The sequence below is a fragment of the Xenopus laevis genome, chromosome 4S (genome assembly GCF_017654675.1).
Source record: "Xenopus laevis strain J_2021 chromosome 4S, Xenopus_laevis_v10.1, whole genome shotgun sequence".
Lineage (NCBI taxonomy): Eukaryota > Metazoa > Chordata > Amphibia > Anura > Pipidae > Xenopus > Xenopus laevis.
Genome location: NC_054378.1, coordinates 83,753,431 through 83,779,622, shown reverse-complemented (window position 1 = coordinate 83,779,622; position 26,192 = coordinate 83,753,431). Strand labels below are relative to the sequence as shown.

Sequence of the window (26,192 nt, the reverse complement as noted above, 5' to 3'; positions counted from 1 at the left end):
ATCCTGACGGAAGGTTTTTTAGGGCTACCCCACCGGGATCTATCCTGACTTTTTAGTCACATGGGGGGAGTTCCGCCCGCTTCCAGGCTACCCGGCCTGCCCTAAAGCGTCCGGCGCCTTGAGCCGCTCCCCTAACATGGGGGCGTTCTACCTTATCTCGTGGAAGCGGGAGGAGGGGAGGCGGCAGGTCCGTTACGCAGAACGTCGCATCCGCAAGGCTTCTTAGCGGTCACGTCACTTCCGCTGAGACGCTTCCTGTCAGCTGAGCCGACAAGCTGCCTTGCGGTGCCGCCTTACTCCGATCCTCTTCAAGAGACCGGTAAGCTCTCGGGATTGGTATAGAGGGACAGCGGGAGAGCCTGCAGGGGTTAGGATTTTCATTCCTTCAGCACCTTAACACCCTCTTCGTTTCTTTTGTTTGATTCCAGGCTATATTTTTTTTTTTCTCCCCGTTGTCCCAGCCGCATCCCCTCAAAAGCCTAGTTCCCCTGGAGAGGTAAAAAAAAAATAAAAAATAAATAAATAAATAAATAAAGGAACAATGGGTGGGCCTGCGTAGAACGTATAGCCCTAACCTATGCCTTTCTCATTTCTCTTAGTGCCATGGATACTGCCACTAAGCGAAAGGAGGCGCCTGATCCTTCTACCTTGCCTGAAACGGAGCCAGGAGTATGCCTAGGCTGTTCAGGACAGGCCCTGCCTAGTAAGAGACTGTGCCAGTCCTGCATGTCGGAGGTTGCAAGTACCTCTTCGGGTCCCCCTCCAGACCTAAGAGCCTGGATTAAGGAAGCTGTGGCCCAGGAGTTGGGGGCAATATCTAAAACCAAGAAAAAGAGCCAGGAGGTTTCTCCTCTGGACACAGAGGAAGGAATTGATATCATCAGATCATCTTCTGAGGAGGATTCGGATGAGGAGCTTTCATCATTTGACTTCACATTAGTCTCCCCTTTGGTTAAAGCGGTCAGACAAGCATTAGATATAAGGGATGAGGAAGGTCAGTCTACATCCTTCCTACCACCATGCAAAAAGAGGAACAAGGTCTTTCCTTTTCACCAAGAGGTGTTGGAATTGATCAAATCTGAGTGGGAAGTACCTTCAAAGAGAAGTGCAACCCAGCAGAAATTCAGTAAATTGTACCCTTTCAGAGAAGAGGACATCAAAGACTTTTGTTCAGTCCCAGGAGTGGATGCCCCAATCCTAAATCTGTCAAAAAGCATGCTTTTGCCAGTCGATGATCAAGCTTCTCTTCGTGACTCCATGGACAAACGAATGGAGACAGATTTGAAGAGAGCCTTTTTGAACGCCAGTGAATCTATCAAACCAGCAGTAGCAGGTCTTTCTGTATCCAAGGCCTTGGAGACCTGGGTGTCCTGTATAGAACAGGCCCTTCAAGAGGGTAAAGACAAGAAAGATATTCTTGAAGGTATGGCGGAATTGAGGCTGGGAGCCTCCTTCTTGACCAGCGCCATGGTCGATCTGGTTAGGCTGGCCTCTAGATCTATGGCCATCTCGGTCTCTGCCAGGAGAGCTCTTTGGCTTAGGTCTTGGGATGCAGACGCAATTTCCAAAATAGCCCTCTGCACCCTTCCTTTTCAAGGTCATCTCCTTTTCGGGAAAAGAATGGAGGAATTGATTTCCAAGGCCTCTGGAGGCAAAAGCCAGTATCTTCCCCAGAGGAAGAAGCCTAGATTCTCAGGACCGCAAGCATCAAAAGGGAAGATGCCTTACAGGCCTGGGAGGCCTTCGGACTCCTATTCCTTTCGGGATAAGAAATCCAACACGAAGCCAAACAACTGGAGGGGCCAGCCAAGGTTTTTCCAGCAAACCAAGGGGAAACCCTTCAGCGATAACCGTAAGCCGTTATGAAGGTGGTGGTCCTCAGGGGCCAAAAATTGGAGGAAGGCTCTGCCTCTTTCTGGCCACCTGGGAAAGTTCTACAGAAGATGCCTGGGTTCAAAGCATAATCAGGGAGGGCTACAAACTAGAATTTGGGTCCAGGATTCCACTACACATTTTTCGTCCTTCAACAATTCCGGTCAATCGGGAAAAGAGAGAAGCCCTTTTTCAGTGCCTCAGGCATCTGCTTCATCAAGAAGTGATTGTTCCAGTCCCAAAGAAGGAGATAGGGAAAGGAGTCTACTCCGTATTCTTTCTAGTCAGAAAGACATCAGGAGCTTGGCGCCCGATCTTAGATTTAAAGACAGTCAACGGAACCTTGAAAACAAGGAAGTTTCGGATGGAGTCCCTGGATTCTGTAAAGAAGGCAATATGTCCGGGGGATTGGATGTGCTCTCTGGACATCCGAGACGCATATCATCATGTTCCCATTGCTCCCCAGGACCAGAAATTTCTCAGATTCTCAATAGAGGGATACCACTTCCAGTTCCAGGGACTTCCTTTTGGTCTGTCCACAGCCCCACGGGTTTTTTCGAAGATCCTTGTAACACAAGTGGCTCAATTGCGGTGGCAGAAAATCAGAGTTTTCCACTACTTGGACGACCTGATTGTCCTAGCATCATCCAGAGATCAACTTCTGGACCATCGGGATCGGGTTATCCTCTCCCTACAGTCCCACGGGTGGTGCTTGAATTGGGACAAGAGCCAACCCCGTCCATCTCAGAGTCTGCTGTACCTCGGAGCCAGGTGGGACTCGGTCAAGGGCCAAGTATGCCTTTCAGAACAAAGGCAACAGGCAACTTTCAGGGCTATCCAAGAGGTGATTTCATCATCTTGCGTCCCGGCTTCAAGAATCTTGAGCCTGTTGGGGATGATGTCTTCGGCTATAGGCCTTATCCCTTGGGCACATTGGAGATTGAGACCACTTCAGGTGACATTCCTTCGCAGCTGGGACGGGCTGGATCTGAATCAGAGCATCCAGATATCACCGGACATTCATCAATCCTTGGTTTGGTGGAACAATCCTTTGAACATAGCGAGAGGCTCCAATCTGTTTCCAACTCCATGGTCCATACTGACAACAGATGCCTCAGGCGTAGGTTGGGGAGCAGAGTTCAAGGGACAGGTAGCTCAAGCCCAATGGCCAAATCCAGTTCCAGGCGTATCCTCAAATATCCTAGAGATCAGGGCGATAGTTCAGGCCTGCTTGAGTTTTCGCAACCAGCTGGAAGGCTGCAGGCTGAAGATCCGCTCAGACAACACCACCGCTGTAGCCTACATCAGGAGACAGGGCGGCACAAAGAGCAGCATCCTGCTAGCGGAAGTGGAACCATTATTTTGCCTAGCAGAAGAGACTCTGTCAGATCTCACAGCTGTCTACATTCCCGGCAGAGAAAATACCCAAGCAGATTTTCTCAGCAGACACCATCTTCTGAGACACGAGTGGAGCCTGCATCCACAGATCTTCAGCAGGATAACTCAGAGGTGGGGACGTCCTGTAGTGGATCTTATGGCCACTTCAGGAAACACGAAATGCAAGAGATTCTACTCGAGGGAACCAGACCCGGCAGCATGGGCAGTGGATGCCTTTTGTCAGAATTGGAATCAGACTTTAGCCTATGTCTTTCCTCCTCTGCCTCTGATTCCCAGAGTGATACAGAAGATCAGGGAGGACAGAGCAGAAGTGATTTGCATAATTCCAGCCTGGCCAAGGCGACCTTGGTTTCCACATCTAATGCATCTCTCAGTGGAACCTCCTTGGAAGATTTCCCTAGCAGGTCCTATACTGATTCAGGGCACATTCGTCCATCCGGACCCAGGCCCGTGGGCCTTAACGGCATGGAGATTGAGCGGCGGAACCTAGAGGTTCAAGGTCTCTCCGAGGTCGTTATAGAGACACTCCTAAAATCCAGAAAGAATTCCACCACTAGCAGATATGAAAGAATCTGGCAGGTTTTTCTCCATTGGAGTCAGGAGAAGCACATTTCATTGTCCTCATTGACAGTAGGTAACATCCTGGCGTTCCTGCAATCAGGACTGGATAAGGGCCTAAGCATCAGTACACTGAAGACCCAAGTTTCAGCCATTTCAGCCTTTTCAGAATCAAGGTGGTCACAACATCCCTTGGGGGTCCGGTTCTTCAGAGCAGCTATCAGAATACTTCCACCAAAAAGACCTTCCTGCCCTCAGTGGGATTTGCCTCTAGTATTGGCGGCATTGGCTTCACCACCTTTCTATCCAACAGACGAATGTTCGGTCTGGCATATCACCCTCAAGTTGGTATTCCTGGTAGCCGTTACCTCAGCCAAGAGGGTTGGAGAACTTCAAGCCATTAGATACGACACCTCCAGCCCAGTATTCTTCCAGGACAGGGTAGTCTTAAGATTCGCAGACACCTTCAAGCCTAAGGTGGTCTCACCATTCCACTTCAAGGATGAGTTGTCCCTACCAGCCTTTCCAGAGGAGGGGGATCAGGTCCTAGGAGCCTTGGATGTGGCAGCAGGAATAAACTTATACTGCAAGGCCACAGAGACATTCCGAAAGTCAGACCGTTTGTTCGTGATTCTTGCAGGGAAGAACAAGGGAAAAGCCGCCTCTTCATCCACAATTGCAAGCTGGATTAAGACAGTCATTAAGAAGGCGTATGCCTCCCAAGGTCTACGGGAGCCTGAAAAGGTCAATGCGCACTCTACCAGGGGACAAGCAACCTCATGGGCGGCTGAAGCGGGCACACCCTTGGAGGTAATTTGTAAGGCGGCATCCTGGTCTAGTCCCAACACATTTGTCTCACACTACAAATTAAACATAGCCTCAGCAGAAAATTCCCAGTTCGGTTCCAATGTCCTCAGATCTGCGGCAGGAAAACATTAAAGTTTTAATTGCAACTATCTGCTATGGCTTCATTATATTATTGGTCTCCCACCCGGGATTGGTAGCTTGCTACGTCCCGATCCGTACTGACATGGAGAGGGCTAGGGAATAGGGAAAATTGCGTCATACTTACCGTGATTTTCCTTTCCTTGACCTCTCCATGTCAGTACGGCCCTCCCAATGAGACCACAAAAAAAAAAAAAAAAAAAAGCTCGTAACTGGACACTGGTCAAGGGTTCAGGGGTCAGCTTTATTAACTTTGAGTGGGAGGGTTCTTGACGTGGCATAAGGGGCGGAGCTAACCCGATACGTACTGACATGGAGAGGTCAAGGAAAGGAAAATCACGGTAAGTATGACGCAATTTTCCCTAATCCCTGTACCACCAGGCTGTACGATGAGGCCCTTCAGAGTTTTCTGCAGAACAACATATTAAGCTATTTTGTGCATATTACCCAAAGGCCAGTAATATTGTCTCAAGAAATAGGCTTTGGATATATATTATGCCAAAACAAATTCCCAACACAGTACTTTGACTTGATGTTGACATCAGATAAATGTATGAGGCGTGCTGTGTGCATAATACAGTAATGCAGACTACCAGTCCCATGTGATTTTGTTTAGTGCAAATGACCACAAAACAGGTTAGCAGAGGAACATTAGAGAGGCTTCAGAATATTTGTGTGGTTTTTGTTTTGTTTTTCCTCTGGATAAACTATCATTTAGGCAGGTTTTATACAGACACATAAGGTTGAATTTTATATATATGTCTATATTACACACGTATATATATTACATTTCAGTTAGTACATGATTTGTGCATGTTGCTCCCATACAAATCGGCAAATCCGCATAAAATATTTTTGAAACCAAATACAGTGCAGATTACCATCAGGGATACCAAATTCAAAGTACTTTGTGGTTATTGCACCAAGAGGGAAGCGTAGATAGTTCATTGAACTTTATTCTTATTACCAACTGAAAACAACATAAATTGTCTCTGTGTTTCCATATATTTGGTATTCATGCTGTGCTGGACACTGTGGTTCACTCTACTATAGCATTACTACTTGCATTGTGAAAAAGACTTTTTCAATTGTTTTCCATCTTTTATTTTTTCCTGTTTTCCCTAAATTTAAGTTTAAAGTTTAATGTTCCTATCTCTGGTGTCTCAGTCTGGCAGCTCAGTAATCCAGGAGCATTCTGATCTGTTAGAATTTGCTACAATTAGGTGCTACATTTCTCAGCAGTATCTGCAGAATATTAGCAACTATTGTATCAATTCTAACAGGCGCTTTTAATGAAGCTCGGGGATTAAATCGTTAAAGAGTCACCCCCGTCCCAGAAAGTGAAATATAAAATTTTACACTTCGTTATTAGAAAAACGGTCACAAATAGAAAGTGATTGGAAAAAGTATTTTTTTCTGGTGAACAATCTGAAAGCAACTTAACAAGTGTTTGAAGGTGACCCAACCCCTTAAATGTAACATTAACTCTCCATCACTGTTGATCATCAGCCAAACAACCTTTAACTGTGGGGAATAAACATGGTGAACAGGTAATGCTCAGTAACACACAAGGTGTACACTCTACAGCGCAAACAGGGAACAGAATAATAATCAGGATGTGACTGGACACTTCTCAGTGATGGTTTTTGTGCCTTAACATGTGTTACATAGTAAATCAGAAAGGATGTTTTGCTTTTATTAATTTATGTTAACAATTTGGTAAACTATTTAAAACTTTAATAATGTGAAAGCATTATTTACTGCTATTTTTACTTTTGTTGTATGTTTTAAACATTGCTCTTTTATTCGCACAAATTCGCCGCAAATTCGCGCCTGGCGAATAAATTTGCCCATCACTGCCTGCTACCCGTTATTTGCTTAGTCATTTAATTTTTTATCTTACAGCTTCAGCGTCAACTAGAGATGAAAAATCTTCATGTAGGAAAACAAGAACATACAATAACGGTCCTTCAGCAAGAGACATTATCGAAGGAACAGCAGCTGGAATCCCTGAATCATCTATTAACACAAGCAAGAAAGGTAATGTTGCACTTACATACTTAGTCAGTACAGAATTACTGTTGTCCATTATGTTCTCACATATTGGGGGAGGGTAGATACATTCTGCTGAAGTATGAGGGGCAGAAGCTTGAATTCCTAATATATCATCTCACAATATATGGCTTGAACAATACAGTACATGTATGGAATCTGTTATCTGGAAGTCTTGGGACTATTTCTGGATAAGGTGTCATTTTTCAAGTTAGCTCACTATACCAAATGTCTGCCAAAAATAAAATGTTTTGACACTAATATGTTTTATAGCTTAGTTTGGATCAAGTACAAGTACTGATTTTTTGGGGACATGACTTCTCCCTTAATTCTGAGCTTTCTGAATATCTGGTTTCTGGATAAGTTATCCCATACCTTTTTACCTCTCAAGTCCTCTGTAAACTTCTGTTCAGTCATCTTTGATTCCTTGTCAGACATTGCTGCTTTTTCCTGCCCTCCTACCCAGTGTAAATTTACACTGCCCAGCAGGGGGCAGGGCTACACAGAGAAATCACTGATCAGGGAGACTGATATAGAAAGAAGGAGAAAATGTGCAGTATAACTTAATATAATAAACAGATATTAATTTATGTAACTGCCTCTTTGTAGCTGCTATGCTACAGATAGGATTTTTTTATTTGTGGTATACATCATAAGTGAATGGTAGTTTGGGTTTGGTGTGCCAGAGATATAAATCTGCTGGGGTGTATGGTGTATATGAACTGCCTTAGCTGGATGGGTTATTGCTAGAGACTGAAGCTGACCAGAGCCGGGCTTGCTGGAAGCTAATAGAAAAAGCAAAAGAATTATGGGGCCTGACAACAATGACATATTGGGAGTTGAGTGTAAAGTAGCTTTTGGTATGGAATTCATCTAATATTAGGTGCTTATAGAGAGGAGAAAGGTATAGAACTAAATGTGGTTGATAATACTTTAAATGACCAACATCACCAAAAAAAAAATGTTTTTCTGTTACTGCTACAAACAGCATTTTTGTACTAAAGTTGCCAACATGTAAGTGACCAAAAATATTGTTGGTAAGTCTACAGCAGGGGTCCCCAACCTCTGTTATCCATGAACCACATTCAACTATAAAAAGAGTTTAGGGGTGGGGGCTATTTGTAGCCCCTATGTGGACTGCCAGTCTAAAGGAAGTTTTGTTTAGCACAATAACAGTATTTTTGTAACCAAAACTTGCCTCCAAATATGCACCTGCTTTGGGTTCACTGGGAGCAAAAGCCAAGGGGTTGGTCAGCAACATGTTGCTCGCAAGCCACTGGTTTGGGATCACTGGTCTAGTGTTTTGGCAGTCATTGCAGATAGATACATTTGGTAGCCTCCACAAACAAAAAAATCACTTTCTGTTTCTGAGAAAAATCTGATTGTACATACTCCAAAAGATAATTGTGTTTTTTTAAAACAATGTGGGCTCAGGTCAAAATAAATACACATTTTTCTGAACACAAAATTCTTTGTGAGCGCCACAATTTGTGGTGTGCTCTGGCCTCAAAATATGCATGCGAGTGCACACCTTAGAGGGAACAGTTCCACAGAACTGCAATCCAGGATGGGTATGGGCAGTTACTGTAGTAATTATTTATTAAAACTGAAAATGACGGATTAATTACATGCCTAAGTGTGATCCAGTCTATAGCAGACAATGGTTCACAAACCATGCCATTCATTTGTCATTGGTGCAAACTTAGCCTTACAATATGAATTTCCCACCTTTTTAGTCCTCTGTCTGTGATTAAAATGAGTGATTTGGTATTGTAAAGAATCTTTGCAGAATACAGTCTCATATATACTCAGATTTGTCATGATTCTTGTGTGTGTGTTTTTTTTTATCAGGAACTGGATATTCAGACAAAGAATACAAGTGCTGCAATGAAAAGTCTAGAAAATCAAGTGGAGGTAGAATCTGCTAAGGTACAGCAAATAAGAGATTCCATTGTGCATTGCATAGGCCATACCTCCTAACATTTTAGAAGTAAAAAGAGGGACAAAAAATGTTTTCGCATTTAGCACGGAGACATTTTGACCCCGCCCCTTTCTGTGGACACACCCCCTTATTACCATGTTCATTTTACAAAATTGGGCAGGTTATGAAAGTTTGAAAATATTTCTCCTTATTTAAGCAGTTTTTTTGTGTCTGAAAATTGTTACAAAGTATCTTATTTGCAACTGTTCGCTGTTCTGTGCTCTCTGATAAAAGCCAATTAAGTGAGAAAACTTTATTTCTTTGCCCCTAAGTCTTTACTTACCCCTCTGTGCAGATTCTGTCCAGCAGAGTTCATGGGGCCATCTTCAGCCGCTTCGGTAATCTTCGGAATGAGACTGGCGCTTCGGCAATTTTCGTGTTTTTTGGCACATGCACAGTAGTCGCGAGACAGAAAATTGTTCTGCGTATGCGCCACTATGCCAACCTCATTCCGAAGATTACCGAAGAGAAGAGGATGGCTGCCGTGAACTCTGCTGGACAGAGTCTTCACAGAGGGCTAAGTAAAGAGTTGGGGGCATTTGCCCCCGGGTAGGGGGGGGGTAGGGTTTTTTTTTTTTTTTTAACTTTTGGGTTGAATTCTCCTTAAAAATGTGCTCAAACTCCTGCTTGGGTCTTCATTGGTACATGACTATTGTAGTTGACTTAAAATATTTACTTTAAAATGAGGGTATTTGTGGTATCCATTGCATACTATTAAACCTAGTTACTAAACATAATGCTATTTGCTTTCTTGTCTGCTAGGCGAGCCAGCTGGAGTCTGCATTGGCAGTCTGCAAAGAAGAACTGGCCTTGTACTTGCATGAATTAGAGGACAATAGAGAGCAATTTGAACATAAAATCAAGACAAAGGCTGAAGAGGTACAGATGATATTTAGGGGGTGCAAAGTTTGCTACAGTTCTAAACACTTATAAAACAGCAGATCCCATTTTCTGGTCACCTATTTACATGCAAACATCTTATTGGTTGCTATAGGTTACTGAAAATAGGCAAACTTTGTGCAATACTTAGCAATACTACCATTTGGGGATCTCTGTGATTCACAGGAAACATCTTACAGAGTTAAACAAGTGCATCTTCATGGTGCCCCCTAAACGCAACAGATTTCCTTTCTTGTCTCAGATCAGAACTCTATGCAACAGAAGTCACAACCACCAATGCATTAAATGCTGTGCTCCATGTGGTCAGTGAATTGGTTATAACCAGTTGTTTTTTTGTTTGTTTTGTTTTCATTTTTTCATTTGTTTTGGTCAGCTGGAAGACAGCTGAGCTCACTGTGCCTTCTGAAGCAGTATGTGCCTTCATCCTTCATTCTTTAAATGTGTTAGACTGAAACACAACTGCAAGGTCCACCTTTCTAACCTTGTTGTCCGTTACTGTAACATTTATAATTTCTGCAGGGCTACAAATGCAGCCACAATCTAATCACTTGATTTCATTTTCTGTGATGATTATTCTTTTTATTTATTTTTTTATTTTTTTACTGCTGTGGAAGGCAAAAAAAATGTCTCTAGATAACACAGAGAGCCTAGGGTATTATAAGAGTCTAAAGAGACCATGTTTCCTTTATTTAAATTATTGTGTCTTCCTGTGGTGGACTACCAACAATGGAACTGCAATGATATCTAATTATCAGCTTTATTATAAATTGTTGTTCTACACAGCTGCGGTGCTTGCAAAATGAAATCAAATTAAGGACTCGGGACCTGCAGGAAACCAGTGAGGAAAATGTACGTTTGCAGCAAACTTTACAACAGCAGCAGCATATGTTGCAACAGGGAACTGCACGAATTGGAGAGCTGGAGGACCATCAGACAGGGTTAGAAAAACAGGTATGCCACCAGGTCATAGAGTAGAGTCATTATGCCTGTTATTTAGAAATACATTCCAAGCTTGTGTGCTGCAATGTTAAATCCTTTTTCATGTTACTTTGTGCTGAAGTATTAGATTGCGAGGTGGGAACATTGGTATGTATGTTTGTTGAGGTGTGTATGTGTGTGTATATATATATATATATATATATATATATATATATATATATATATATATATATATATATATATATATATATATATATATATATATATTTCTGTCAAACAGGCAGAGTTTGTTATAATTCTTACTCTGTTGCTGCTTAGGAAATGGTTTGCAGACTTTTTGGGTTTGTGTCAACTTTAAAAATGTTCTCAGTTTTCCCATCCCCAGTCCTTTTAACAACATTACCATTAAAGGGGTTGTTCACTTTTGAGATAACTTTTTAGTATGATGTAGAGAGTGATATTCTGAGACAATTTGCCATTGGTTTTCATTTTTTATTATTTGTGGTTTTTGAGTTATTTAGCTTTTTATTCAGCAGCTCTTCAATTTGCATCTTAAGCAATCTGGTAACTAGGGTCCAAATTACGTTAGCAACCATGCATTGATTTGAATAAGGGACTAGAATATGAATATGAGAGGGGCTGAATATAAGGATCAGTAATAAAAAGTAACAATAGCAATACACTTGTAGCCTTACAGAGTATTTGTTTTTTAGAAGAAAGTCAGCGACGCCCATTTGAAAGCTGCAACGAAGAAAAAACAAATAACTAGAAAACTATTAAAAATGAATAATGAAAACCAATTGAATATCTTAGAATTAGCAGTTTTAGAACGTAATAAAAGTTACTTTAAAGGTGAACCACCCCTTTAATGTAATACTTGATTAAAGGTTACCATTAATGTAATTTCTATAAGTAAATAATGTTAAGCAGAGTGGATAACTGTACTTAACAAATATTCCCAATCTCTCTAGGTTTCCAAACTGGAATATGAACTTGAAAAGCAACGGTCGACCTCAGAAGATATGCTGCTAAGGACAAAAGATTCACTGCATGCAGCCAATAGAGAATTAAGTTTAAAAACCCAAGAAGTGCAGGAGCTCTGTATCACTCTAAAGTAAGTCATTCAAATGTATTACTTTACTAATAAAGTAATATATTTTATATAAATTTATATAAAGAGAAGAACCTCATGCTTGCAACTAGGATTACCACATTTTAAAGGCAGAAAAAGGCTTAATATTTGTAATCTTTAAGAATATATTATATATATTGCCTCACAAGGAAACTTCGGGCGACTTCGGAAAACGAAGCGCCGCGAGTGCCATGCCGCAGTTGATTTTTCGTTCTAGCAGGCGGAAGACAGGGGGAAGCAATTCGGGGAGATTAGTCGCCCCTAAGAAGAGGCGATTAGTCACCGGGCGACTCAATCTCCCCGAATCTCCAAGTGTAACCTTACCCTTATGGTATCATACCTATAAAAAACTTTCATTTTTTGGTGTTACTGTTTTAACTATACTCTATTTGTACTCTGGAAGGAAAATATCCTTTAAAGCAGGACCAAATGGAAACCCTCTGGTTGGATGTGGCTCTGCATTGTATTGCCCCAGGCTGCAGGGGCGCTCCGCCAATGAGGCGAGCTGAGCCGCTCGCCTCAGGCGGCAGCGCCCGACAGGATTCCAGGGGCGGCAAAAAGCCGCTCCTGCACCTTTAAGAGCCGAAATTCCGGTTTTTAAACCGGAAATTCGGCTGCACTATTGCGAGAGAGCGCAATTGCGCTCTCCGCAATCGTGTTCCTGCCTCCCCTCGCCGACAGGTAAGTCGGTGCGGGGGGCGGCATTGCAGGAGCCGCCTCAGAAACGGCGCTGCCAGGCTGCTCAAAAGCTTCATTGATTTTATTGCCGATACTATTTTATTGTAATTTATCAAACTGAATGGAACATGAGAACATGTGGTTACAATTTAAATTTTTCAACAGTTAGATATAAACAGAGAGTGTTTGTGCCAAGGAAAAGCTTGCGTTGCCAAAAGACCACATTGTACATAACCCTAATCACAATTCAATTTTGGCCTGTGAATCGCAATGAAATTTTATCTTGCTTTCAGTCAGGTTAAACATGAACGAAAACATTCCAAGGTGAAGCTCCTGCAAATGGAAGAAGAGTTGGTCTCCTTTAAAAACAAAGAAGAGAACAATGCCAGCATGTTAAAGCAGCTGCAGATGGATATGCAAAAAACACAGGTGGAAATGGACAAGAAAACATGTGCTGGTAAGACTTTCCCTTATAAGTACTATGTCCCTGACTGGCAATCTGTGGGTTCTGCAAATGCCAGAGGGGCTGCTGTAAAATGCCATTGAAAGTGACTACTAAGTGGGCTGGTGGGGGCTGTTTGGGCTCTGTGTACTACGAATGCCAGGGCCTTTTTTGACTCCAAGTCCAGTCCTGAGTACAGTACACTTGTTTTTGTAGCTTGCTAGGAAATAGCCCAGGAGAGGAAATTTTACAAAATGCTGATTTCAATATTTGAATAATTATATAGTCAAAATGTGATGGTAAGCTACATCTAAAAATACTATTTAGTGGTTAGGGGACACAGACCCTGGCAATCAGAAAACAGATTTAGGGTAATGGCGCACAATGCCAGTGTAAAAAAAAAGCAACAGAGACCATGTACTTCATTCCACCCAGTTGCAGAAGCTGTGACAGGAATAGTATCTACCTGTCATTGCTCACAAAGGGTATATTTTGATGCGAAATTTCAGTGGTCACATGTGATGGCTTGAAGTGGACCCTGGATTTAAACCTTCTGTGGGGTGTAATTGTTTGGGTTGGGGTGGGGGTTCTGGAAGCACTCTGTTGTTTAGTATTCTGACATTACTAACTGTAGTTACAGCTTCATTCTTTGCATTACTTACTATCTCTGTTAGGGATGGTATGCCTCAGTCAGTGGTTATGTTACCACACTAAGTTGTAGAGAGACCAAAGTTCAGTTCCTGACAAATGTCATTTCTTTGGGGACTTAGCAAGTCAGTAAAGCTGTGTGTGCCTCAAAAACTAACCAGCAAGTGCAACAAAGACATCAACTCACTGCCCCTCAGTAATTCTCTGTATAGCTTTATGTAAAGGAAGCTTTGAGTTAAAGAATGAGCTTTCTGGTGAAGCAGCCAACCCTCAATCACCAGTCTGTGGCTCAGAAGGCCCACAGACCCAATATAATCTGTGAACATAAGGGTTTCTTATAATGAATAGTTTGATTACATAGCAAGCCTGTAGGTCTGATAAATTAGTGCAATACAATTTTGATTTGCCAGGCTTTAGTATGCATTGTTTATCAAGCCTCCCATGTGTTTTTCAGTGACCGAGTTAGAGGAGAAATTGCACATTGCTCAAAAGGACATTACAAGAAAAGAAGAGATGGAGATACAGTACAGTGCCATGCAAAAGGAATTAGAGGGTTACACAAAACATGTAGAAGAATTACAGGAAACACTGACAAAAACCCACTTGTCTGTGGAGGAGAAGCAAGTGATTATACAAGGACTTACAGAAAAGCTAAGGTAAGCAAAGTTTATGTAGGGTGAATAAAAATCTGCTAACAGGGGCTTAATGGTTTCTGTAAGTGAGCGCAGTATTAGGGCATGTGCAGTTGAAGTAGTCCTCCGGTTCATAGCAACCTCACATGCAACAAAAGTGATGGAAATTGCCGAAGGGATACTCGGCACCGATATTTCGGCAAACTTTTAGGGCCAATTTCAGGGATAACTAACTATGCAGGGTAGGGGGTAGTGGGTAGTGGATTTTCTTATTGGGGGGTTTAGTTCTACTCCTTTAAGCATGCAAATATGGACTGGCAGCCTACAGATGGCAGCCTTTTGCAACCCGAAACTTGCCTCATAGCAGGAATTCAAAAATAAGCACCTGCTTTGAGGCCACTGGATGCAACATTCAAGGGGTGTGAGCAACATGTTTCTCATGAGCCACTAATTGGAGATCACTGCCTTATATTAAACCAACATTGATCCAGGGGCATCATAACCTGGAGTCGTCCGGCATAAAGCTGAGAAACAAAGGACTTCACATGTCCAGCTGTTAATATGTTCTTCGCTTAACACGTACAGCTGCTTTTGTCCCTCATGTCCCACAATTGTTCAGAGAAGCAGCTGCAGTTTTGCATTGCAGGTAGCCAATAACCTATATGAGTTGGAGGTTCATATAAGTACATAAATAGTTCCCATTTTTAGGTAATTATTGCCAGCTAGATTTGCACATCTGGCATTGCCTTAATCATTGTTGGCTTAAAATAAAATAATCTTATCTTTTTTGTATTTACAGATCATGTAAACAAGAACTTGAGGAGAGAGACCATGAATTGCTTGATATGGATCAACTGCTAAAAGATCGGAACTGGGAGTTAAAACAGAGAGCTACACAAGTAGGTATATAAAAGGCAGTGCCTGTGCCGCAAAAGTTCCTTAGTTATATCCAGAGGTTTGTAGGGTTTGTTTTTATTTATTTTTTAAATAGTGGAGTGGGTGAAACAAATGTAATTTTTTTTATCAAAAGTGAGGTTTTAGGAAATTGCATTCTATTTCCATAAAAATAAGGTAGAGAAAATCCGTAAGTATGCAAGGAAAGCAGGCGAGGGAGTGATACCTATAGTTATTTGAGGGTGGTCGTCTACCCCTCCTCCACTTTGTTTAATCTGCCTTCATGGTGTCTTATTCCATCAAGCGCTCAACTCAATTAACTACTTGAATCTGATTTTTACTAAGGCAGACAGGGGCCTAGATTCGATTTAGGTCATCCACAGAACAACACAGGCTAAATGTGATCTCTGCCAAAAATACAGAGATAAATGAGTCTGGGAAATGCAACCTACTCAGCTGGTCTAAAGGTTAAGTGACACTGCATCTTAAAGGCACATTTCTTTCAAATAGAAATTGCCATTTGGATATTCTGTGGTTTTAAGATGCATTTATTTTCTAGGCTCAGTTTTTAAACCAATAGACTTCGGTAGTTAAAATGTGGGGAAATGTGTGGGGTAATATCATTCTAACATCATTGAAAATGAGCCTTTTTAGAGGAGTGGGAAGTAAAGATAAGGCATTACCAACTTATATATAAATCTTAATTAATATATAAATAATGGTCACTGCTTTTGCCCTCCTTAAAGGGATACAGATGCGAGAAAACATGTAGAATTCTGCACTGCAATCTGTTTTTTAAAAGAGCAAAAAAAAAAATTTTTATATTTCATTTTGAAATCTGACATGGGGCTAGACATATTGTCATTTTCCCAGGTGTCCCCAGTCATGTGACTTGTGCTGTGATAAATTTCAGTCACTCTTTACTGCTGCACTGCAAGTTGGAGTGATGTCACTCCCCTCCCAGAAGCACTGACACAAGAAAACTGTTCCCTGGTAGATATGAGAATAGCACTCAATAGTTAAAATCTAAGTCCCACTTTGACTCCAGTTACATTGAGCAGGAGAAACAATAGCCTGTCTGAAAGCCCAAACAGTCCCATTGTGAAGTGCTGGCTTTTTCTGAAAGCACAGGATCAGGCACAATGACCTTGTTGGTTCAGGAATAAAATCTTATGTGGTAGAGTGAATTATTTGCAGTGCAAATAATATAATTTAGAGATAAAAACGACACCATAAAAATCATTACCATATGCCTTTAAGGTTGCCACCTGACCAGTATTTTACAGGCCTGGACAGTAAATATTATACTTTCTACAAATGTTTTCATTATGAGTAGAAGGTTAAAAATAAGAGAAGGCCATTTTTTTCCCAGAAAATTAACATGACCAGGGGCAGCTGGGAAATTGACAAAATGTCTAGCCCCATGTCAGATTTCAAAATTGAATATAAAAAAATCTGTTTGCTCTTTTGAGAAATGGATTTCAGTGCAGAATTCTGCTGGAGCAGCACTATTAACTGATTCATTTTGAAAAAAGAATTTTTTCCCATGACAGTATCCCTTTAAGGAAGTGATCAGTATACTTTTTGTACCTGGTATAAACTTTAATTGTATGAAATTGTATGAAATATGGATAATATGCAGATATTGGTAGGACACAATCTTTTAAGAAGTTGAAATGCACAGACATACTGTGACATTAGTTTGCAGTTCAGGTACATTAAAAAGTTTACTCAATGAACTACATCGATGTTTTATTATCTTTTAACACTGTGTACTATTGTAACAGGAAACACTTGCATTCAAAGTTACATTTGCAAACGTTTCACATTGTTCGTAATGTTAATTTTTAACCTATTAACCGATAGTTAACCCAGCTGGACATGAGTATCCGGGAGCACAAAGGAGAGATGGAACAAAAAGTTGGAAAATTGGAAAGTGCTTTGGCAAAAGCTGAATTAGAAGCCCAGGACCATATTAAGGAGGTTAGCAAAATTATAAAATATTCAGACTTTACAAATTTTATTTTTCTGCTGCTATAGTGATTACAAAAGTTGTTAGCACTTTTATTTTAAAATTCTCCCTTCCCTTTTGCACAAGTTAGGCTTTGATTTTACAGTGGCACAAGTAAAATGGAAACTCATGAACCATACAGTCAAAACTTAAAGCCCCCCAAACCCTGGGAAGATGCTGTGGTTCACATGTATTTATTGGGAACATACATCACACTGTTCCCATTGGGCCCTTTACATTGTTATGCCCCTTCTTGGCAGCTGTTGATTCTGCTTCCAACATAGTTGTGCCCTGTGAAAAAAAAAACCCAAAAACAAACAAACTTAAGGTGGCCATACACAGAGAGATCTGCTCTGGCAATGTCGCCAAACAAGCGTATCTCTCCCGATATGCCCACCTTGAGGTGGGCAATATCGGGCTGATCCGATCGTGGGCCCTAGGGCCCAACGATCGGATCCTAACTATAGCTAATGGGCGGCCGGATCGCGGGACCGCATCAACGAACAGATGCGGCTACGATCCAACGAGATTTTTAGTCCCGTCCGATCGACATCTGGCCGAATTTCGGACAGATATCGATCGGGGAAGCCCGTCGGAGGGCCCCAATAAGCTGCCGACTCGGTCTGTCGGCAGCTTTTATCGGCCCATGTATGGCCACCTTTAGAGTAGATGGTGATATAGTTATGCGTGTAATTCTAATAATGGCAATTATATTTATATGGGAAATACAACATCTTTTAATACCCTGTTGAAACAGATAACATCTTTAGATGAAAGATTGCAACAAGCAAGAGATCAGCTTTGTGAAAAAGATTTTGACTTGATGCAAAAAGACCAAGTTATAAACCAACTGAAGAATGGCATTGAGCGAAATCAGCAAACAGTAACTGCAATGGAAAAGGTAAAATATTAAGGATACCTAATGAGAAAAAGGAGGAAGTTATCCAGTTACAATATATGTAAACATATAACCGCAAAAAATGTGTTACCTTTAGTGCCAAACATTGTGCTTTTATGCTAAAAGTGCAGAAATAGTTTATTGGTAATGAGCTGATCTTGGCAGAAGGGGTGTTGGTTGTATTGTCAGACTGGTAAGGCTGATATGTGGAGGGTTAAAGAGTATAGAGCAGATGAGGTGAACCTAAGCCTGAAATAAGATCAAATACTAATTACAGCTTGGCTCTCTCACAAAGCAGGGGAACCAGCAGATTATAAACACCATAGCTTTTCTTTAGTGTTTGTGTTGCCAATACTTTGGAAAACATTTAAGCCTAACTATGTATTTTAGACTTTAAAAGCGCAAGAGCGACATATCTCAGAAAAGCATAAAGATGGCATGGACCTCAGCGAACAGTTAAACCTTGAACAAGAACAAATGCAGCTCACCCACCAGGAGCTCCTAGAATCCCGACAACAGTTGGCTGAGGCTCAGAAAGAATCAGACAGACTTACACAAAAGCTGGAAGGAATGGATCTCATTTTCAGAGAAAAGGTAATAGTAATGACATTAACATTGCCAGGCTGCTATCTGACTTCTCAACTTAATACTTGGCTATTTTCAGCATGAGCACAGCAGAGGTCAAAAGTCCTGTGGGCAATGTTCCACAAGGAAATTAATTGCCTGCTACAAATCTCCTCTTCTGCGGACGACTAATCTTTTATAAATGCTTTCCCTTCGGCGATAAAGTGAGTTGCCGGTGTTAAAACCTATGTGTCACTTTAGTCAGTTGCCTGAAGTTTCCTCTTGAGGTAACTTCGTGTTCATGGTTTCTATTTTCTCTTCTTTAGCTAAGTCATTTTATCCCTCTCACAGTCATTGTCAAAATAGCCACAATAGTGGTGTGCGGATCAAGAAATTCTCGACCCGCAATGGACCATAACCTCGCCCCCTGCCATTCTCCCTCTATTTATAGACCCGCGACCAACCTGTCCTGCAGTGATGTCACAAAAGGGCGGGGGCAGTCGTGAGTCTATAAATTTAGGCGCCAGAAGCTGAAGGCTACCTGAAGATTTTGTGCAGAAGCCGTGGGTTTACCTGCAGGTCTGGTGGGCTCGGGCCAGCCCACACATCCCTAAGCCACAGACTCTGAGTAGAAGCATAGTATAGTACTGAGTAGCAGTTTAGTACAGTATTCCTTTAACATTACTGTATATTGCTAGGACAGTAAACACTTTTTGAACAAAGACTCCCAAAAATGGCAATTTTTTTCTCACTCCAAATGCATTAAAGTCAATAGGCATTTTTTTCTTGAGGTGACTTTTTGTCTCCGCAAATTTTGGTGCAGATGATGAAATGCAGAATTTTGCCACAAATCCATGCCTGGTGAAAAAATGTGCTCATCACTAGTATTGGTCTTTTTGAGAAGAGCAGAACAGCCACAACTATATACACAGCACATCCAAATAACGAGTTTTCTTTTGTATGAACCAGCTACAGCATTTGAAACACAAGTTAGAAGAAACAAATTACACTATATGCAATTTAAAGGTGGAACTTCAGGCAAGGAACGAGGTCATCAAAGCAACAAATGATGTATTGATACTAAAGGTGAGGAAAACTGATAGGTGCTTAAACTGGGGCAATTCTAGGATATTTATACAAACACTTCACATTTATACAAAAATCTCCCTGTCCCTGCACATAGGGTTGCCATCTGGCCGGTAAAAATGAAGGTTGATCCCAATGTTATTAATAGGGAAAAAACATAAATATAAAGGAAGGCCGGTATTTTTTTCCAGAAAAGGTACCTGCACACGGGGTGGACATTGGCCTGAACATGCAAATTAGAGAGTTTGTGCCAAAATCCATCTTGATTAAGCAGTCAGGCAGAGGAAATTGAAATCAATGGCAGTAGGCAAGAGCAATTATTGTCATTTTCTCTGCTGGGATTTATCACAAAAGCCACGTCTGACATTAACCTTGCAGTAACAATCTGACAGTAGTGATATTTTAAGTCTATACTGTATCTGTAGTTGGATTTCTCTTATAGTAGAACCCTGATCAAAATGGTGTAAAATTCAGGAAAACTTTAATATAGGGGGAAAAAAAAGAGACCACTGGTCTGTATGGGAACGCAAAGAAAAAACGGGGCCTGTTTTGTGTTTTTAATTTTGTTTCACTCATACTCACTCATAGTCACTCATATACTCATTCAGGCCACTTTCATTTCTTGATATTATTGGTCCCATTAACCTGTTATTTATAAGGAAATCAAAAGAAAAAAGAAAGAATGACCCATTTAGTCTGCACCCCATTATGATGTCTGCAGTAAGTAATAAAACATATTTTTTTTAGAAAATTAAAAGGAAATTGATACCATCCAGAGAACAAACTTGAAGGAAAAAAAAAAGGTCAATTAAAACCAAATTAGGAGGGGAACCCTGCACGGTCATCAGTTAAGTGGCCCATATATCACCTATCGGGATATTGGCACTGTATTCAATATAATTGCTAACTGAGTGAATAATACTCAAAATAAAATGCAGGGTATATGGAATAGTTGACCACAAACAAACTGGCCCAAATAGACCCCCCCACCTCCAAATCCCTCCAAGGTTGGCAGGAGAAGTCCGGAATAGTTTTGTTGCAAGTTCCGACGCCCTACCTCCCCAATCTACAGATCAGCTGAGTCCCTCCAACACATTTGAGATCTTCCCCAGTTAATGTATGCTTAAAGATCCATTCAGCTAGAGGTCTGTCACCCTACCTAATTGAACTAAACATTTTTTAATGCGGAGGTGGGGGGGGTCTATTTAGGCCAGTTTAGTTTGTGGTCAACTATTCCATATACCCCACATTTTATTTTGAGTTTTATCCACTCGGCTAGCAATTATATAGAATACAGTGCCAATATCCCTATAGGTGATATGTGGGCCAATTAACTGATGACCGTGCAGGGTTCCCCTCCTAATTTGGTTTTAATTGATCTTTTTTTTTTTTCGAGTTTGTTCTCTGGACTGTATTCATTTCCTTTTAATTTACTATTGAAAGTTATGTTTTATTACTTATGCTACAGATGTTCACAGACATTATAATGGGGAGGTGCAGACTAAATGGGTCAATCTTTCTTTTTTCTTTTGATTTCCTTACGCACATATGCTTTATTTGACCCTGCACACCATTATCCATTTTTCTGACTGGTGGAAGGTACTCCCAAACATTGTATGTATAACCTGTTGTTTATCTGCTCTTAGTCCGGACCTCATCCATATTCATGGATCCGTTCATTGTCTTCCTATCCTAGAGAATTTTGTTTGGCATGTTTGGCCCACACTCATATCCCCTCACTATATATACCATACACGGCACGTGAAAACCTTTACTGTTTGGGAGTTTCATTAGTTCTGTGGTCGTGCAGGAACCTAAAAGGGACTCTTGCAATGGATCTTTATCTACTGGTTAAAACTCTTTTTTTATGTTTTCTTTTTGTTACACGGAACAGGAATCTGAATTAACAAGGCTGAAAGCCCGGATTTCAAGCTATGAAAGAACATTAGGCCTCAAGCAGCTGTCCGACACTACTGCACTCCCATCAGTTTCTTTCACTGATCTGCAACCTCTGGAATCATCTATACATCCTGAGGCTTCAGACTTTAAAATGTGGCACATCAGTCCCTCACTCATTGCCAGTAACCTTAGTCTGACAGACATGAGTTCCCTGGAGTTGCCTAAAAGCATGTTGGAAGATCTAAAGAACCTGGCTCCACCAGACTCTCCATCAATGAAGGATACAAGTGAGGCAGTATCTTGTGTATCTTCGGAAAGTCTGAACAATTCTTCATTTAACCCTCTTACATACGCATTGGATTTTACTTCTGACTGCCCAGACCTAACTACTCTTACTGGAATGCTTAAATACATAAAGAAAGAGATGCGATTATCTGAATATCCACAGGAACATAGCCCCAGCAAGGATGCCAAGATTGATGGTGGACCCTTAGGATAAGAGGTGTGTTCCATACAGTAATAAAAAGTGTTACATTCATGCCCATAATTTTACAACAATGAGCAATATTTTCCATTTGCTAAAGTAGCCTCTGGCTTAATGAGTGGGAAATGCTTTACGCGTGTTACTTGGTTAACACTAAAATGATTCTTAAGTTTATTGGCAATCTAGTGATTCACAATGTCCATTAAAGTAGAACTATACCCTAAAAATGAATATGGCTAAAAATGCCATATTTTGCCTATGGATAATCTGTAAAATATGCCCTTACAAATGGGGCTTAATGATGTCAATGATTTCACAGATTGATATAATGCAGCAATGATCCAGTGTCTGTGACACTCATATGCTCAGTGGGCTCTGAGCAGCTGTTGAGAAGCTGAGCTTAGGGGTTGTCACATATTATCAAGCAGAAAAGGAGTTTTGTCTGTAATATAAGCTGATGCTACAGGGCTAATTATTAAATTCTGATAGTCGTTGCGGCCATATAATTATCTGTATTAATCAGCCTTGTGACATTTATATTCTGTGTGTACTGTATATTGTGCAAGTGGGTCCCTAAGCTCAGTAAATGACACCAGCACAGAGCATGTGCAGTGAATCAGCAGAAAAGAAAATGGGGAGCTACTGGGGTATGTTTGGAGACGCAGATCTTTACTGCTAAAGGGCTGTACATTTCTAGTTAAGCTTTAGTTCTCCTTTTAAGTAGATGATGCTAAACTGTAGTTGAATGGGGAACTGAAGCATGAGTAACTAAAGTATTAACTTAATCGGTGCTGTCCAACTTCTGTGGTATGGAGGGCAGGAATTTGTCTGGCCTATGTGGCGGAGGGCCGATAATGGAAGTCAGTGTTGACCACACCCCCTTCAAAACTACACCCATGTTATCTTTTAAGTTCCATGTCCACATTAATGGTGTTAACACACCAAAAAAAAACAAATGGTTGGTGCTCACTGCAGGGATATCACTCATATGTGAAAAAATGTGAGTCATACCCTTAAGTATACCATAAACATACCCTTAAATCCATATGCTGCCTCCTCCTCTGTGGATAACACAGCCCCCCCCCAGCACATTATTAAACATCTTAGGGGCCCATAACAACAATTTCCAAATACTAACAAACCCTACCAGGATCATGTCCCACAGGATACAGAGGGGCAAATTCACTAAGCGCTGAAGCGCCTAACGCTAGCGCGAATTCGCTAGCGTTGGGCATTTTCATTAGTTCGCAAATTCACTAACGGGCGCTGGCGTAACTCCGCTAGTGTTACTTCGCACCCTTACGCCTGGCGAATTTGCGCAACGGACGTAACTACGCAAATTCACTAACGCGTGCATTGTTCTGAACGCTACCTTTTACGCTAGACTCAGACCAGGCGAAGCGCAATAGAGTAGATAGGGATTGCTTCAAAAAAAGTTAAAAAAATTTCTAAGTCCCAAAAAACACTGGCGTTTTTTCTTTATTATGGGTGATAGGCTGAAAAAGATCGAAAAAAATTTCCCCCTACATAACTCATGGCAACTTAACTATACAGTGGGCAAATGTGTAGGGCAAAATAAAAATTGTATTTGCTGTTTTGAAGGTTTCCCAGGCTTGTGTAGTTCTGCTACATATACCTCCATTGTAACTTCATTTTGGTGCCGTATGCAAATTAACCATTGCTAGCGTAACTTCGCTTTGCTTGGCGAATTAACGCTAGCGCAACTTCGAAACCTTACGCTACCCCTGAGCGCAACTTCGGATTTTAGTGAATTTGCGGAGCGCTGGGAAAATACGCCTGGCGAAGTGCGGCGAAGCGGACGCAACTACGATTCTTAGTGAATGTCCCACAGAGTAGGGCAGGCAGAGCATGGCACACACGGAGCATTGGGCAGGCAGAGTATGGTGCACACAGGGAGCATAAGGCAGGCAGAATAGAGCAGGAGACAGGGAAACCTATCTGAACTCTAGGACGGACAGTTTTTACTGTGCTACATAAAGTGCTGGTGCCCCTCCTGCAGTTTGTATGAGTGTGAACATCTGAACAATGTGGGCAGTTTCAGTCTGTGTCTGAGCTGTGAACAGTACAGGACTTTAGGGGTGTGAACAATAGAGGTGTTACAAGTGTGAACAATGCAGGGGGGATTACAGGTGTTAAATCTGAGTCGGAAATTTTTTTGGCGACAACGACTCCAGATACCCAAAATTGTGGGAAGTGGCTAGTGTTCGGTGAAGGTTTGGGGCACTATTTTTGGGCTGCAGTTATACTAGTTTCTGTAAAGTGACATCCCCAGGACGGTGGTTACCCTACACCTGAACCCCTTTGACCTATAAATAAATACACCCATGTGCCACACTAAATGCATTCATGAAGCTTGTTGGTAACAGATATTTGTATGATGATTTTTTTCAGGGATTTCCCGGACACTGGAAGGAAATAAAGGCAGATGATCATTTTCTAAACTATTGCTAGCAGGACTGTACTTGTTGTTATTTATTTGTATTATATTTTCTTTTATTTATATGTTTACTGTTATTAGAGACATGTATAATATCTACTGAGTGATAATTTTATACCATAAATTGTGTAAAAAAATCTGAAATAAAAATGATCCAGAACATATTACTTTTATTCCTACCAGCACAAATTACTTTTGTTTAAACCTCTGTATAATAGATGGAGATGGAATTCAGGATCTAGTAGGAAGATGGTCTGAAAAATGTTATAGCAGCCGATGATCCATAAGTAATGCGTATGCACGGGGAAAGGTAAAGTGAATAAAGTACCCCCTTTTGTAAATTATAAGGATATTCCGAGGTAATTTCTTATATCCTCATATTTTGCAACATGGGGTACTTTATTATAATACACAAGTTTTAGTGAGTCGTGTAACAAAAATGACATCAGTACTCACCGTTTATAACTGATGACATCACTACTCACCGTTTATAAGGATATAATTTACAAGATATTCATGGCTTTTGTGTATTATAAAGTAATAAACCCCTGCATTAAATACAGCAATAAATAAAAGCATTAAGTTCAAGCTAGCCAATCATTTTTGTAGATTTTAAAATGAATATGCTTTTCTGGTTGCTATCATTATATGCAGTAGATGTCAGTAGACGAAAAGCTGTAGAGGTAAAATGTAAATATCAGCATATCGTTTCATATTCTTTTTAGTAGTAAAAAAAAGTGGGCATACCGGTGAAAGATCCAATTGCTTTGCAACCTCTCACAACAAGTGGATCTTCTAATGTACAGGTATGATCAGCTAAAAATCAATTCAATAAACCCATTAGCATTGCTTTGCCTCCACTATGGATTTCTACAGATTAGTCACTATCAAAAACAATGTACTGTTTTATTATGACAGAGAAAAAGGAAATCATTTAAAAAAAAAAATATATAATGCTTTGCTTAAAATGCAGTCTATGTGAGATGGCCGTCCTATACCTCTGGATAGCAGGTTTTTCAGATAAGGGACCTTATACTTGTAGTAGCATGAGATCAGGGCTAGACTTAAGGTGGCCAAAGACGCACAGATAATATCGTACAAAACAAATTTTCGTCCGATATTCGTTGTGTGTATGGTGGAAAAAGAGCCGACCAATATTGGCAGAAGACTTGGATATCGCTCGTCGATCAGGCTGGACGGAAAATTTTGATCGGGTGCCTTTGAAGGGACCCAAACATCGGCCACTGTTAGTGCTGAATCGTCAGATACAGGTAGAATTTTATTGTTTCTTCCCATATATCTACCTGTATATCTGATGATTCAGCTCTACACGTGTGTATTGAAACAAACGATCTTTCTTGGAAACATCTTTTCCAAGAAAGATCGTAATTGTTACGTCTATGGCCACCTTAAGGGAGACTGATTTTATGGGGAAGTTGGTTATTAGAAAGCCAGATATAGTAAAATGTCATTATGATCAGAATGACTGAAGAGTTTACTGTATATGTGGCACCAGGTTTCGGTTGGAGGTTAATGTGTGGTTAAAGACTTGCAGTAGAAAAGGTACTTTAGAGGTTTTTTTTTTGGGGGGGGGGTGCAGACTCTATCATAATGGTTTGCACCTTAGTGGAAGTGATCTGCTGTTCTAAGGGAAAGAATAACGAAGAGAATGGGGGGGGGGGTTTAAACAGGACAAGAGGAGGGTGGGTGGCTTACATTAT

General features: G+C 41.0%; 1 protein-coding gene across 6 annotated transcripts in view; it reads left to right on the top strand.

Moving 5' to 3' along the window:
• The window catches only part of ccdc18.S (coiled-coil domain containing 18 S homeolog), a 37,408-nt gene extending 12,773 nt beyond the window's left edge, over positions 1-24,635 (top strand). For 4 of the 6 annotated variants that reach the window (XM_018261002.2, XM_018261009.2, XM_018261003.2 and 1 more), the window contains 14 exons: positions 6,679-6,813; positions 8,677-8,754; positions 9,569-9,685; positions 10,490-10,657; positions 11,617-11,759; positions 12,749-12,912; positions 14,000-14,201; positions 14,977-15,076; positions 16,938-17,054; positions 17,840-17,983; positions 18,371-18,574; positions 19,514-19,630; positions 21,525-22,031; positions 24,426-24,635. In XM_018261002.2, the coding sequence (XP_018116491.1) occupies positions 6,679-6,813; positions 8,677-8,754; positions 9,569-9,685; positions 10,490-10,657; positions 11,617-11,759; positions 12,749-12,912; positions 14,000-14,201; positions 14,977-15,076; positions 16,938-17,054; positions 17,840-17,983; positions 18,371-18,574; positions 19,514-19,630; positions 21,525-22,028 (2,193 nt within the window). In that variant the 3' untranslated portion in view covers positions 22,029-22,031; positions 24,426-24,635. The remainder of the gene's footprint in view (positions 1-6,678; positions 6,814-8,676; positions 8,755-9,568; positions 9,686-10,489; positions 10,658-11,616; positions 11,760-12,748; positions 12,913-13,999; positions 14,202-14,976; positions 15,077-16,937; positions 17,055-17,839; positions 17,984-18,370; positions 18,575-19,513; positions 19,631-21,524; positions 22,032-24,425) is intronic. The other 2 variants (XM_018261004.2, XM_018261007.2) reach the window with 2 other exon arrangements.
• The last annotated feature ends 1,557 nt before the right edge of the window (positions 24,636-26,192 follow it).